Below are 15210 nucleotides of genomic sequence, written 5' to 3'. Positions count from 1 at the left end.
GATGCTTACAAAATGTAGCATGGAATAGGAAATAAAAGCAATTCTGACTTAGAAAAAGTCTTCAAAGCTTCTCTTTGCTATGCATATTATGTTAGAGGAAAATAAAGGCAAGGGTTACATTTTGATTAATCGTTTCACTGGTATGAGCTCCATTTGTACTTTCACAGTACCAGCCTAAGAACAGTAGGTTGCAACATCTGAAATTTCCCTTTTGAACAAATAGTTGAGGATAAAAAGGATAAAACCTTTCTCTATAAATTTAATTATCTGATGTACTCACCTGGAAGTGGTTTATGAGGAGGCAACTTTGGATTACTGCTTGGAGTATGAACACTGCATATTTTAATGAAGCCAGCCATTAGCATGATCAAGGCAATTCCCATAAGCAACACTGCCCACCAATAAGCCTGAAAACAAACAAACAAAAATATTTTGGAGGGGCTGACACACATGCACAAGAGTCAGGGGTTACTGAATATGGCTTTTCTTTAGCTTTTAAAAGTAATCAAAAAGCTGTTCTGAAACACCACGTGAAAGACCATAATATTTTCAAATAAATATGTCCCCAAAGTTCTTACAAAAAAGAACCCCAAATACATCAGATTCATTTTAATATCAGAAGGGAATTTCACAGGAGATACACTAAAACAGAGCTACATGAGCCTAAAACAATAAATAGCTTACACAAAACCGACTATGCAGCTCTGTAATGGTGTTTCATTGTAGCTTTTCTTCCAGTCTGTTATTAGGAAAGTGTCAACTAGTGCCATAAAACCAAGAAATGCTGGAGATCAATATATTTAGTTCATTGAAAGAAACTGGAGCATTCAAATATGAAGAGTTAAAATGGGAAAACCCAGTAAATTAAAAACGTGAACATTAACACCAAAACAGAGTCGAGCGAATAGAGGTATTAACACAAAATGTTTATTTGTTATTTATTTTTTTCTGTTCCCTTCAAACTGTCAAACTTAATTTTCCTATAAGCACACTGAGTGCAGCAAACTAATAAAACAAGGACTGATTAGACTTTGAGGAATGCTGAAGTGTGTGTGTATATATATATATATTCACACACACACCAATAATTACTGACTGTGAATACTAATTAACATGAAAATTTTATATTAGACTGATAAGACAAAAACAACTTACCACGATCCATTCTGCGATATTTTCATACAGCTTCGGATTGAAAATTGCTTTCTTCAATCTAGCTAGAGGCCCATCTGCATCCACCAGCCGACATCTCATGAACACATCACAGTAGCCTTTGAAGTCATTACAAGGAGATCCGGGCTGCAAAGTAATAGTTTTACGACCAAAGTGTTTCTGCCACTGGCTAGAGCCTGTACTTGCACAAGTAGCTGGGTCCACTGAAAAGTGAAAACAATTTGATTAATCCAACAGTTATCAAATTACAATATATGTGCATCAATACCTTGGTGTTCAATTATTCAAAATGCTTCTGAAAAATGTCGAGTTTCTATTAATCTTTAAAAACCAAAATACATTATTTTCTACCAGATACATCTTTCTGAAACCAAACTGCTCTCAAGGTAACAACTAAAATATAAACACTGTGAGGAGATTCCTCAGACACCTACTTCTATATTTACATTTAAAATCCAGCCAAATCTTACTTTTCCTCATGCAGCAGACATGACACAATTCTCTGTCATCCTTGCCATCTGAACTAGCACAGGTGCATTCCTCCAAGCCATGCTTCTCACAGATAGAGCCAGCACATTGCTGTTTAAGACATAAACATGAGAACAGGAAAATCAATTTCACTTTTAAGTATTCTGACATTAGGAAAGATATTAATTTTTAATAGCTGAAAGCACCATTGTACATCTAACGATGCCTATCAATAATAATAGCTTGAATTTCTTCTAAAGTTTATATACAGAAATATTTACAGTTATTGGATTGCATTGTTTAGGCTCATTTGATACTTTTTTAGAGGCAATTTGCTCTATTTTATTTTTGAACACCATGTCTTCTTTTAGGGCCTCAGAATACCCTGAAAAACACTCACAGTACTGCAATTCACACTGAAACAAAATTACTCAAAATCTTGGTTAGGAAATTATGTAAAAAGCAAGTCTTCAGAAGTATTTTCTCTCAGAAAGTAATAAAAATGAATGGCAGGAAGTGTTCTGTATTTAATTCCACTGCAGGAGGATGCTTCAAAGAAATAAATTAAAAAGAATTTAGTGTATTTATAATCTTGTTTCAAAATCAATTAACTACAAAAAGACAGTTCTTCTATCTTTAAGATGACTCTAAATTAGCTGAAAAACTACTACAAGCAGTATAATTAGATTAAAAACACAGACTGTGGAAAACAGACCTACAGCAATTCAAGCTACAGCTCTTTAAGATTATGACTTTTGCTTGTTTCTGCTTCCAAGTGAACATAGATCAATTTATAAGAGACTTCCCATCAATATTTCATAGCAACTGCCATGAACTCGTTAGCCCAGGAAACTCAGAGCAGTTCAGAGTAATTCTATATGCCTGCGCATCTGTGTTACACAGGGGAGGAACTGTAAATTTTCATTAAACCAAATTCAAAGAGTTTCTAAGGCAAAAAAATGACTTGACCAAGAATGAAGAAAAATTAAAAAGATGGAACTAGGAGGTAAAACACTACTATTCCTGATTGTTAAAAAAAAACCTAAATGGAACTTTCTCAAATAGCAAAGCTCCCTTGATATTTGTTACCTGCTTCCCAATGTTTGGTGTACCTTCATAGTTATTTTGATTGAAACCAACAAATCAAACATTTTGACTGAAAAAGAGCTTAATCTTACATCCAGTCTTCTCCATCAAGTGTGGAAACCACGTCACTTCATAACACAGTGTCTTGCAATATACAGCTGCAGTTGCATATGACTGAAAAAACCCAACCATACCCCATTTAAGCAAACTTGTGTGTGCCTGTTGCAATCTGTGAAGTTCGGCTTCGGCTCGGACGCTGGGCAGAGAGCACTGATCCCATTACACATCCCCTCCTTGGCACAGTCAGAATCATTTCGACACTTGTCAGTCTTCAGTTTGAAATTACACTGTGCAGTACAGCACGGGCCTTGACTAGGGCTAGAAATTAACAGAAAACATGGGTTTAAAGGAAAGGCACAAACGATTCCAGAAGAAATATTACACCTGAAACGTACTCAAAGGCACAAAATATTTCTGATTTGTGCTAAGTAAAAAGTGAATTGAAAGCAACTTTTTCTGTCCCTTAAGGTAACAAAGTTACGCACTGAATTTAGATTCCTTAGTCATTGCAGTAACTAACTGAACTATTTGCATCATATTAGAAAAACAGCACAAACATTTAAAAATATATAGAAAACAACAGCATTTCAAAGTTTGTCTATATAAAAAATTCCATTAGCAAGTTGGCAAAATTAATTCACAAGCAACTGCATAGTTTGGTAGTAACAGTTTCAATATAATAAATAAGTCAAGATTTATCTGTCACCAATTAACATGTGTGATGTTTGTTTTTTTCCCTACTTTCAGCTGCCACTCCACTTACATTGTTTAAATAAACAAGAAAAGGGAAGACAGGTCAAATTTTATACCTTATACGTCCTCTAAAGAGAAAGAAAAACTCACACCTTTCATGTGAAAAAAACCACTGTAGTTTTCAGATGAGGTAAAAATTTAATGTGTCTTCAGTCATGAAGCTAAAAGATAGAAGTTGTCTTACTTCACCCTAAATCTTATCATCTTTAAAAGTTTCTCTTATAAATCACTGCATACACACCATTGCCAAGATACAAGGTGACTTAAAAACATAGTTTAATTTCATTTATAAAACATGCATTAAAAAAAATCAGTCAACTATATCCTTCAGTCACCCTTCAGCGAGGCAATGCTGTAGAAATGGCACTAGGATAGAATCCAATTTTGTAATATTCTCCATTATGGGAAATAATACTTTCCTGTACCTATTGTAAAAACAGTATCCTGGTGTTTTGCTGAATCATCCTGGTTTTGCAAGACCCCTGCACACACAACACATTTCTGCTAAAGATGGCAGAATTTCAACATGTTTGTCTGCACTGAGTATTGTATGTTAGCAAGGATACAATCCAGTGTCCTATTATGTAAGAACATGCTAGGGAACAGCCATCCAAGGGAAAGCCAGCCACAATTGGCTCCAAGGATTGAACAGCACAATTGTGCTTATGAACTTCTCACTCACCGTATAAGGCATTTTAAACAAAATAAATATTTTAGGAATAATGCAAGTAAACAGAATCAGATTCTAAAATACTAATTATACCGAGAAATAAGGTTCAAAAATTAAAGTGTACTGAAACAGATCTGCACAATACCTGCAGTATTTGCCTGGTTTTAACTTGCATTTTCTATCTTCTGGTTGGTTTGCATCATAACAGCACTCATCTTTGCACTGGTCACTGTATCCACAATCACACTCTTCTCCTTGTTCAACTAGACCATTGCCACAGATGGGTTGACCAGACTCTGAAAAATGCCAGTATATGTATGTACAAAGCAGTACAAAGAATATGCAAATAGACTTCTAAATGTTGACACTGAATTGCAACAGCATCCAGCTAACAGTGACTGCAAATGCATTGTCAGGATGGACTTCACACTAGTGCTTAAGTCAACATGCATTATTTAATCATACCTACACGTCATAGAATTTTAAGCCTCTGAGTAAAAGGTTTCTGCTGGTAACAGAGGGAGTTTCTTGTGTGGACAGGAAATCAACAGTGATAAGAGGAAGTGTCACAGTTTAGTGCTGGGCTGGCAATTAAACTAATGACCAAAACAAACAAACAAAAAAAAAACAGTAAAAAAAAAATTTGGCTTCATCTTGGCTTAGACCAGGACAAAGTTTTCTGCTAAGCTCAAATGGAGCAGCACTCCTCACCCTTTAACAGTCTGAAGACCTGTCCTCCTTACCTCTTATCCTTTTTCTAGGCATGACTGAAAACAGTCTAGCCCTGTTTCTTTACTCCCACCCACCAAGCATTTATAAGGACAGACATGAGCCCCCCTCCTGGCCCCCTCTGAGCCTTCTCTTCTCCAGATTGAACAGCCTCAGCTCTTGCAGCCTCTCCTCGTATGTCAGATGCTCCAATCCCTTAATAATCTGTGGCCCCCCGTGGGACTCATTCCAGTATGTCCATGTCTTTCTTATACTGGGGAGCCTAAACCTTGATAACAGTACCCCAGACCTCAAATTCAGTTCTTTACTTACAGAATCTTCCAATAAACTAAAAAATAAAAAATATAATTATTAAGGTAAATTAAGAAGTAAAACAAAACTTAATAAAATAAATTTCTAATTAAGCATAATAGTAATATCTTAGCCATTCTGCTTTCAGGATGACTAAATACTTACCAACAAAGCAATTATTTCTCTTTTTCTCAAGAACTTGGCTGATATTTCGAATGCTACAGATAGAGAACTTGTTGTTGTTAAGTTTGTCCCCAGATGTAGCTCTTGCATACATTATATAATTGCCATTTTCTTTCTGTCCCAAGTTCTTGGACTCTCCTGGAGTGCACTCCATTCCAGAATCATGCTGCAAAACAAACATTTTAAAACTATTTCTACAAAGACAGCTTTTCTAATGTTGTTATAATTTTATACATGTGCAAAACCCCCTGATTTGGTAACCTTAACACAGTGAGAATAAAAGTTTCAAAAAATCAAACCACAGAATTACAGAATCACAGAAAGTTATGGAGTAGAAGGGACCTTGAAAGATCATCTTAGTCCAACCCCCCTGCCAAAGCAGATCCCCTAGAACAGGTCACACAGGAATGCATCCAGGCCATAAAACGGGCTTAATTCAGCAGTCTGTTTTTTGTTCACATATGCACATGCAGTCATCGTGGTATTGTCCTGGTTTACAAGACGTAAAAACTCCATTTGCAAATCAGGCACTTCAAAATGGCTGGAATAGTTAACAGATCAATAGGAATACTCACAGGAGAACCAAAGTTATGCCCAACCTCGTGAGCAAAAGTGATGTGAGAAACCTTGGGAGGAACATGAGAGCCATAGTTCTGAACAGTGATGATTCCAGTGTTCAAAGACTTCTTCTTACCATCAGAATAGAGTTTGCTCTTTTCACATATTCCACCAGAGCTCCCTGCATTTAGACAAAAGTACAACAGTAATTTAAGAAAAGCAGCACTGTCACTTTCGTAGTGACATTTACAGCAAGAAACACCTTTTCTCCACAGTGGATGCTTACAGACCAAGAGTTCTTATGTGTACTGAATACTAACCCAACTTTGAAAGTAGATTAGATTTATCCCCACTAATGCTCTCAGCACTGAATGGATCCATTCACACAAGAAGTTAGCTGTTTTAGAATAGCTATTAAGTAAGAGCTATTTTGGGCTTTCACTGCTCAGACAAGCCACAATTTCATCATACCTGTAGTACAAGACAAGCAAGGTGCAATGCCCAACACAGGTAGTGTCAACCTATATTCCATTTGGATTTCATTAAGTAAAGAAAATCCACAGTAAAATTGCAGGACATCCTCTCTCATAGCAACACCATCTATATAAAATGCCTAAGATTTGCTGACAAAGATATATAGCTAAAGTGACCCATTTTTTCACTGTACAACCTAAAGCTGAAAGTGCTCTTGATGTGTGGGTTAATCAGACCCATTTTTAGAAGGTCAACAATCAAGTGCTTCACAGTGTTGGAAGAAGTCTCAAAACTGTGACTTTAATTTCACCAAGTTTTTCCTTAACTTAGGTTTCTATGGAGGTATTACCCATGCTCTAAAATTCAGCTATTCTATTGCTAACATAAATGGTGTTTAAAAAAAGCCTCTAGAGAAGTTTCCTTGCTTTCTGAAGTTCAGTGAAGTACCTGATTTAATGCACACAATACCTACATTAAGGATAAAAATGTCTCAAAGCAACTTAATTTTTCCCAATTAAATTTAGTTTTGGAAGCAGTGTTTATGGAATGCACACTCCAGTTCATCCTGGGCTTGCTCAGTCTATACACTCAACTAGTCATCACAGACCCAGTTCCTTATTTACATAGGCCACCTTCTTCCACAGTCACTGAAGTTACACCACACAGCTCCCTCTTACATACTTAGTACACTCATGAGTCCACTGATCTATTATCCCTCTGAATACTCTAGCAATACTTGAGCACTTTAATCTCCTAAAATCAAAATCTGTCAAACCACTGGAGTTTTCCACATGGCTCCAGTACTCTACAACCAACATATGCTTCAGAGGAAAGTACAGCAGTAAACAAAGTAAGGTTATAATGTAGAGCTACATCTCAAGAATTATTTTATGTTTCTTCCACAATTACTTGAATTCTGTTAAAGCTCTTGATAATGTTCACAAAAGTATCCAGTCTCTTGCAAAGTCTCCTAGAACCTGCTGTTCTTCAGCCTGATTCCTTATTATAGAGAAATCCCTTGAGGGAATAAACAAGGGAAGTTCATTCCTTCTGAATTTCTGATTTTTATTTATGCGAAAGTTTCCACAATTTGGAATTTGTGCTGAACTATAAGAATTTGTATTTACTTGAATTAAAAACTAACAACTTTAAAATACGTTACTCATAAAAATAATATAACCTATAGAACTAATACATCCAGGACATCCTTCATACTTACAGTACTTCATACCCAATACATACTACATACTTCAGACCCAAAATACAGAACCAGATTGAAACTCATGAGAAGCAGTTCAAGAAGAGTCACACCACAGTCTCTTGCAGAACAAGATCTTACTGATTTTACTTTATTTTTTTAAAAATTGCTTCCAATACTACCTAGAAAACCTAAGGATTCTACATTGCAGTTCTACTACAAAATTCAACCTGCACAGTTTGAATCAGAAAGACAGCAAGACTAACTGAAGTGACACACGAGATGCTGTTTATATTTAAAAAAAAACAAACACAACACAAAAAGAAAGCCATTGTTGTGAAAAGTTGGTGATGAGATTTTTGTCTATTTGCTGTCAATTTAAATGACACAATTTCCATCTTTCTTCTTTGTACCTACCTACACTACTTTATCTCATAAGGCTGCAGGTTTGGATATAAATACCTGAAGGGGCTCCAACCCAAGCCAGACCAAGGACTCCATCATCAAAATCACGGTCTGTAAACACATAGGCCAAGCAATAATCATCATGATTCTGTTCCGAGTTCAGTTCCAGAAACTTTTCCACACCAATGTTAGGAAATCTGAAGGGATTGGAAGAGTCCTTCTCATCTACGGTTGTGTTAATCTAAAAGTAAATTGAAACAGACTGTAAGACATGATTAATTTTCACTTGACTACTTGTAAATACCACCTAAGAGGCTTACTGTTTGCAATACCTTGTTATGTTAAATAAAGATGTTGCTAAAGATACGCAAGCCTTCACAAATTACCACCTCAATATTTGGAAAGCCAAGTTTTGTAATAAATAGAAAATTGTATCTGTCATAAACCTCAACTCTTTTATTTCTTTCTTTTTACTTTCCTTCAGTAACCAGAAGTTTATATTTATCCTCTTAAATCATCACTTTTAGAAGGAACTCTCAATCTGAACAGGTATTATTTATTTTAGCACTGAAGTTCTTGGAGAGTGTTACAGCCCATTCACCTCAACACTGCTGAAACACAAGAATTGATTCCTATAAAAACTGACTACAGCTTGATAACAGAAACAGTGGGGCTTTTGACAATAAACACTAAAACCAACCAAACAAATGGGTTAGGGAACCATTTACTACAGAGTCACTTGTGCGACAAAACTTCATACACAATGTAAACGGTTACAAGTGAACACCAATAGGAGTTCTGAAAATACAGCCTCAAGCAGTACGAGCGCAGCTAAAAGCATTCCCAGTGCAACTTACCCTTATTCGTTTCACCATGAAGCTGATGTTACGGATTCCTGAGAAATCTGTTGACTGGTAAATGGTGTCAATCGCCTTCACGTGGCTGGATATCTGTCACAAATGAAAGGATCTGCAGTTCAAAGATCTATGCACTGGGCTACAGCTAATCTTAAATAGCAACACCTGCAAGGTATGTACTTGTCAAGTAAAAGATACTGTGTCTTATGAACTCTTAACAGGGGTTTTTAATCAAACGCTAATGGGAAATACTGCAAATAAATCTAGCACCTGCATTGCCACCACGCCAGGTAACAGCAGTTTGCTGTTTTCTTTCCTTTTTTTCTATCAACTATTCAGATACCTGTTTGTGATACTATTCATTGCTACAATAAGAGAACACTGTAGTTAAAACTGTAGTCAAAGCATCATACTTTTAATTATTTTTGAGAAAAAAATTATTTGTTGTGGCATTATTCTTTCATTTCTGATAGAAAAAAATGGGATAATTTACCTTTTCCAAGAGCACATGGAAATAACACATTGAAAACCAGATTTTGAAGGTGACTTCAGAGCTCTGGAAAATGTTACTCAAATTGCATATGTACAACACGACAGGAACAGCTCTCACTGTCATTGGCTCACAGTGTTTTGAACTAAAATTTCAAATGGAAGGCTATGCAAGTGTTAACAGAGGCTTGGCAGGCTGTCAACAGAACAGAACTCATGAGGAAGTCGTATTTTTCTGAGTAGGAACTGAGAAAAGTCAGACTGCAAGTTTTGCTCAGAGGTGCTCAGAGAACTGCAGCTGCCCTTAGTAACTCTGGGAAGCAAAAGTGCCCAGGACTTCTGCCATAGGCACATTTTAGTGAAATAAAAACAGCTGTTTCAATAATGTCAAGATCACTGTGACAAATGAAAGAAGACGTTCTAAAGTAAATAAGCCATAATAGACAATTAAATTACATTATATTTATCAGAAATAAATAAAGCAAAAGCAGTTTAAAACAAAGGGATTGGAAATACCTGTGCAATTACAGCTTCCCTTGTTCCATAATGCTTGTAGAACAGATGATCAGTCTGAATATACAGCTGACATGTATTTTTTTCAGCCTGAGTGGCACGCTTTTTTCTTAAAAGCTGTGGACCATTGTTCTTAGGCTCTTCAAAAGGTTTCTACATATACACAGGAAAGACATTATTTTTGTAGATCTACATGTTGCACTAGATCACCTAAAAATAGCAATAGATTTTTCTAAACATACTAATACAAACAGATTTTCATTATTTTTCTTTAACCCACAAAGTTTTAGGAATCTTGAATTAAACTAAGTATGTTATAGCTAGTTCTCAAGTATGCCACCTATTTTTAATGATAACTCAGGCAAACACTTCTGTGCATTTTAGTTTGATATTACAAAAGGCAGCCAATGTGAAATAGATTTTTTCATGAATGTGATCTTTGAAATTTTTCTTTTTTCATCATCCTTTTCTAAAAGGAAAGTTCATGGCACAGAAAAAAACAGTGGTGTGGGACTTAAATGCACCTTCCCTATCAGTTTGTTTCACATTGTGATTACCTTAGCCAGCTGTCTCAGCCAACAGATATACTTAAAACACTTCAGCATGGAACAAATGGTACAATAAACACCAACTTAAAATATCGCTTATTAGTCAGAGCAGTATCTGCTAACACATTTGCCTTTGGTGTTCACTGGTTCATAACTCACTCTCTCCAGGAAGTTTTACAAGTAAATTTTTGGGAAAGCATGTCATTCTTACCAACATGGAATTGTGTCACACTCATGATAACCTCTGGAGTCACAATGCAAATAAAGTTGCTGATGCCATTTAAGAAGCCATATTGTATAGTTTTGTTGGCATAGACTTAACTGACACGACAGAATTATGCCAAAAATTGAAAAAGCTTAGAACACAGCTATCACTAAGAGAAACCTGTTGGAAAGTGTTGGGGAAAAAAAAGCAACAAAACCCCCCAAAATTTCATGACAAGTGGTACAAACCTGAAGGCAAAAAACCTGCAGGAATCTGAATAGGAGTCCCTTCCATAGACCCTCCTCCTCCTCCTGCAGGTGACCTATAAGCCCTTCAATCTTTCAGTACCACTAGTAAGTCCCTCCCACTCACAACATAGAGGGATAATGCTTGACCACAAGTAAAAGCAACAACATACAAGAAACAGGAAGTTATTACACCAATTTCTAATCAAAATCCACTAGCCTGTGTTGTACCTCTGGTGTTGGTTCTTCTATACCCGTCATCTGGTACTTCTGCATCCTTTCAAATACCGAATGATCTGCACAACCTCCTTGTGGTCCATACTTATGTGGATATTCTAAAAAGAGGAAGACCAGGCTGAGTTTTCAAATTCCAAGAACAAGAGCAAAAATATGGCTGTAGCACTGCAATTTACTCAGTTTGTGTCCAATATTGCTGATGTGGTTTGAGGGAAACATTCTTTGATTCAAGATTTATGCAACTGCCTTTTTTTCATTGCTACTAAGACACATTCTTAGTTTTACAAACAGAACAAAACTGACAATTGCTTCTTAACACTGTTTTCTTATAAATAGCTAAAGAAAATATGAGCCAACACATAAGAATGAGATCATTTACACATCTGCACCTACTAGTTTGAACTAATAGCAGCCTTAAAAAACGAACTCAGTTGAAAATGATGAGTGACCAGGTATACTAAAGACTGCTTGAATAAGAGAAAGGGATTTTTTTTACTCTGCTTGGTAAACTAACAGGAAGAAACCCTGCTAACATTCTTAGAGGATTCTCTTTTATTAATCTTCCACGGATTTTTTGAAAATGTTTATTTATAAAAATACACTAAAAATAGAATAAGAATATATTTATCATTTGTAGAGCATAAGAGCTGGCACATAAATGCATATAATGTGATGTCTGCATTATATGCATTTCAGGGGATTTTACCCTGGAATAGCTCTAGTCTGGTTTTGTAGAGTCAAAGCCTGCCAGAAGTCAGACCACAGTAGATGCAATCTTGGAGATTTGAAGTTCTAAACTTCATATTTCAATCATTAGAAGTTAGGGGAAAATAAAACAGCAAACAGGAATAAAAAAACCTCATATCCTTGTCATACAGCTAAAGTTGAGTTCTAAAAAAATCAAACCATGTAATATGTGTTTATGCTCCAAAATACACAAAAACTGGATTCTGTGGACCCACTGATAAGCTTAAAAGGACTGGTCAGGAAATAAAAGGAGACTTTCAACCTTCATTCCTGTCAATCACACATATTACAATTCATGTTACAGGTCATGATTAAAACTAGTTTTAAAAAAAAACTAGCTAATGACAAATGAGGCTAATTTAAACATAGCTAACAGTTTTTTTCAAACTGGGTCCTTTTCCAAGTAAAAAATATTTTACTGCAACTGTAAACTTTGCTTAGTGGGGAAGAATCAGATTTAATAAACATACTTCTTGGCAAAGGAAGTTTCAGTCTAAGAGTAAATGAAAGATTATAGTTTGGTGTAAGCAGTTATTCATTATCTCACTAGGAAATTTCTTTTATCTACTGTAAAGGTATCCAGTATTGTATTTCAAAATGTATTTCCAGTCTGAATTTTAAAGAAGCTGCTCCAACATACAACAAAATCTCATCTTCCTTTATACCTACTCCATTTTGATTGCTGTTTGCAAATATTAGCAAAATCTTTATATTGTGTGGGAGGCAATTTGTTTGGATTCTAACAAGGTTGTTTCTTTAAATTAAAAGGAACAAACATTTTGAGAGGTAAGTACAATGAATGTGCAGTACTTAGTTTTTTTTGAAAAAATCCTAGACTTCTGACAAACTCGTCTTTTGTGTTTACTATTTTATAGAAATGTTAATTACTGTTATTAGAAACTTTAAGTTCAGTCAATGATTTTCTATATATTAGTTTCCCATGTTTCAATTTCTAATACCACACATTTCTGAACCGCTGTCTCCTCACATTCTTCCCAGGATAGTTACCTAGAAGAATTAAGAGAGAGATAAAGAAAAAAATGCTCTTATTGTAAAGCCACCTCACCCAATTAGATTAGCAGTGTAGTGAAACACTGGCTTTGCTATAAGCAATATTAAAAAAAAACACAAAACAACACTCACTGTTGAGGTCATCTGTACTTTTGGGGACCCTAAATACTATCTATTGTATTTAGTGTAACTACTATCATCATTACCCACTTCTCGATTTGACATTGCTGACCACTTATCTCTGCGACAGAAGCACCTTACACAAGGGCAGCAGTACTGGACAGGCCACCTCACCATCAGCACACTTCATCCACATGAAACCACCCTGACTTTAAAGTCCACAGCAATTAACTGGAAACATGACTGCACAGCACATTTTGCACCAGCACAAAATGCTGCCTTCTGCTATCACCACACTTCTATTCATACTCTGTAGCATTATGACAACTGACAGAAGAGAACTAGAAATATATGCTCTTAGTGCATTCCACAAAATAAGCTGTCTTTCCTTTGCATCTTGTTTCCCAAAGAGGCCCGGAAATCCCTCAGTACATTTTTAATACTGACTGCCTGCAATTCAAGCATATATTTTTCACTTCAAAAGTGATCATCTAATAAGGAACGCTTTAAAAGCATGATAGTTAAAATGGTAAAGAACTGAACATGAAACAGTCTGCAACAGCAATTTGCCAAGGTTTTGCCTGTGTTGGAACCAAGAAATTTGAATCCACCCTGCTCAAACACAGGAGGCAGGGGATACGGAATAGATCACTCTGGAGCCACGTCTCGCTTACAGAGAAAGTCACATACAAAGCTTTATTTTGATAAATGCTGCATTACCCCCAAATCGTGTTCCCTCTTCGAGACTTCCTATTTCCACCAGCCCCTGTAGCATCTCCATCGCTGAAGCTCAGCAAGAGCTACATGGGGTCAGATGACTTGGGCAGTTTTGACCCATGGTCCATGCCCTCATGATGCTTTTAAAAGCTTTGAGAGGTACAGCCTTCTGGCAGCTTTTTGGGATCAAGAGCTTCTCAGCCTACCCTCACCACAGCCCTGGGAATTGACCAACAGAAGGCACAGGCCTTTACCACAAAATGATTGCTGACAGTGGATGCAGAGTTGAGGAAAAACTAGAACCCTACTTTCCATCAGATCTATACAAGAAGAATTTCACTACAGGATCAATTCTCTAAATAGATAAAATCCTCAAGCAAAACAAATATTTTCTTTTTCTTTTCCCATTTAATCCAGTTTCCCTTTTTCCACTTTTAACTTCAGCACATCCTGACACAATGATAAGAACAGGAAATAAGAGTAGTAGTAACAACAATAAACCACCTGAAAAAAACCACACAAAAGCCCCTTGTGATTTCGTACTTTCTGACGACGGTATCTTACTCTAACTGGATGCAGATCATTCTTAATGATATATACAATTATAGATGCTCAAAACAAGAATTTTTATTCTTTTTAAAAAGGCACTGCCATCTACAAAGAGATTCCTGATCACATGAATTTTTTTTTCTTCAACTTGCCAGTTAATTGCATGATCTGTTAAGAATTTAGGTTAACTACTTAATGGATACTGGCTTTAGGAATCAGGGGCAAGGATATGACATCAAACCTCCACTAAAAATGATGAAAATTCAGTTCTTCAACAGCCAGAGATTTGCCCAGTAATAGCAAATGCAAGAGCATCAGAGCAAAATTCCAACATAGGCAGAAAAAAAAAAAAAGCGCCTTATTACAGATTTTATTCCAAGCAGTCTGTTACAACACTGTGCTCCCAGGGCAACTGCCAACTAGACCTTCATTATTAAATAGACAACCACAACATTAAAAAAAAGGAATGAAGTTCTCACTAATAATGCACAGTTGGCAATGGTCAGTTCATTCACCAGATAGGGCTTTGCAAAATTACAAAATACTTTACTTTCTGTTCTCAGTTGTACAGTTCTTCCAAGACCATAAGGACAATTAAATGACCATGTTCATTTTCCTGAAGGAGCAAACAGGATTTTTCTGTCTATGGTCAAGAAGAGAAAATACTGGGTTTGTATTTTATCATATGCACTCAATGATATATTTGAAGCATATATGATTTCAATAAAGTAAATACAGCTCAAATTAAACCCCAATCCTTAAAGAAACGATTCCTAAATATTTTAATGAAAACACCAATTTTTATCTTTCTAGCACTAAACTATAAAACAGATGCATCAAGAGTGGTTTAGAAACTAAAATTGTTCAACTTGTGTTTTGAGTCATGAATAGAAAGCTGCCTTCCACTAGTCACCACATTCACTG

At 36.0% G+C, this 15210-nt stretch overlaps 1 protein-coding gene across 1 annotated transcript in view; it reads right to left on the bottom strand.

Moving 5' to 3' along the window:
• Positions 1-15210, bottom strand: part of ADAM10 (ADAM metallopeptidase domain 10) — a 45956-nt gene that overhangs the window by 2463 nt on the left and 28283 nt on the right. Inside the window, 11 exon segments of the mRNA XM_051628996.1 lie at positions 281-407; positions 1156-1376; positions 1644-1752; positions 2922-3105; positions 4356-4506; positions 5396-5579; positions 5989-6152; positions 8106-8289; positions 8906-8998; positions 9911-10060; positions 11137-11240. Coding sequence (XP_051484956.1) covers positions 281-407; positions 1156-1376; positions 1644-1752; positions 2922-3105; positions 4356-4506; positions 5396-5579; positions 5989-6152; positions 8106-8289; positions 8906-8998; positions 9911-10060; positions 11137-11240 — 1671 coding nt within the window.

This window comes from Apus apus, chromosome 10 (assembly GCF_020740795.1).
Source record: "Apus apus isolate bApuApu2 chromosome 10, bApuApu2.pri.cur, whole genome shotgun sequence".
Classification (NCBI taxonomy): domain Eukaryota; kingdom Metazoa; phylum Chordata; class Aves; order Apodiformes; family Apodidae; genus Apus; species Apus apus.
Note: the sequence above shows the minus strand (reverse complement) of the source record. Positions and strands in the feature narration are given on the sequence as shown.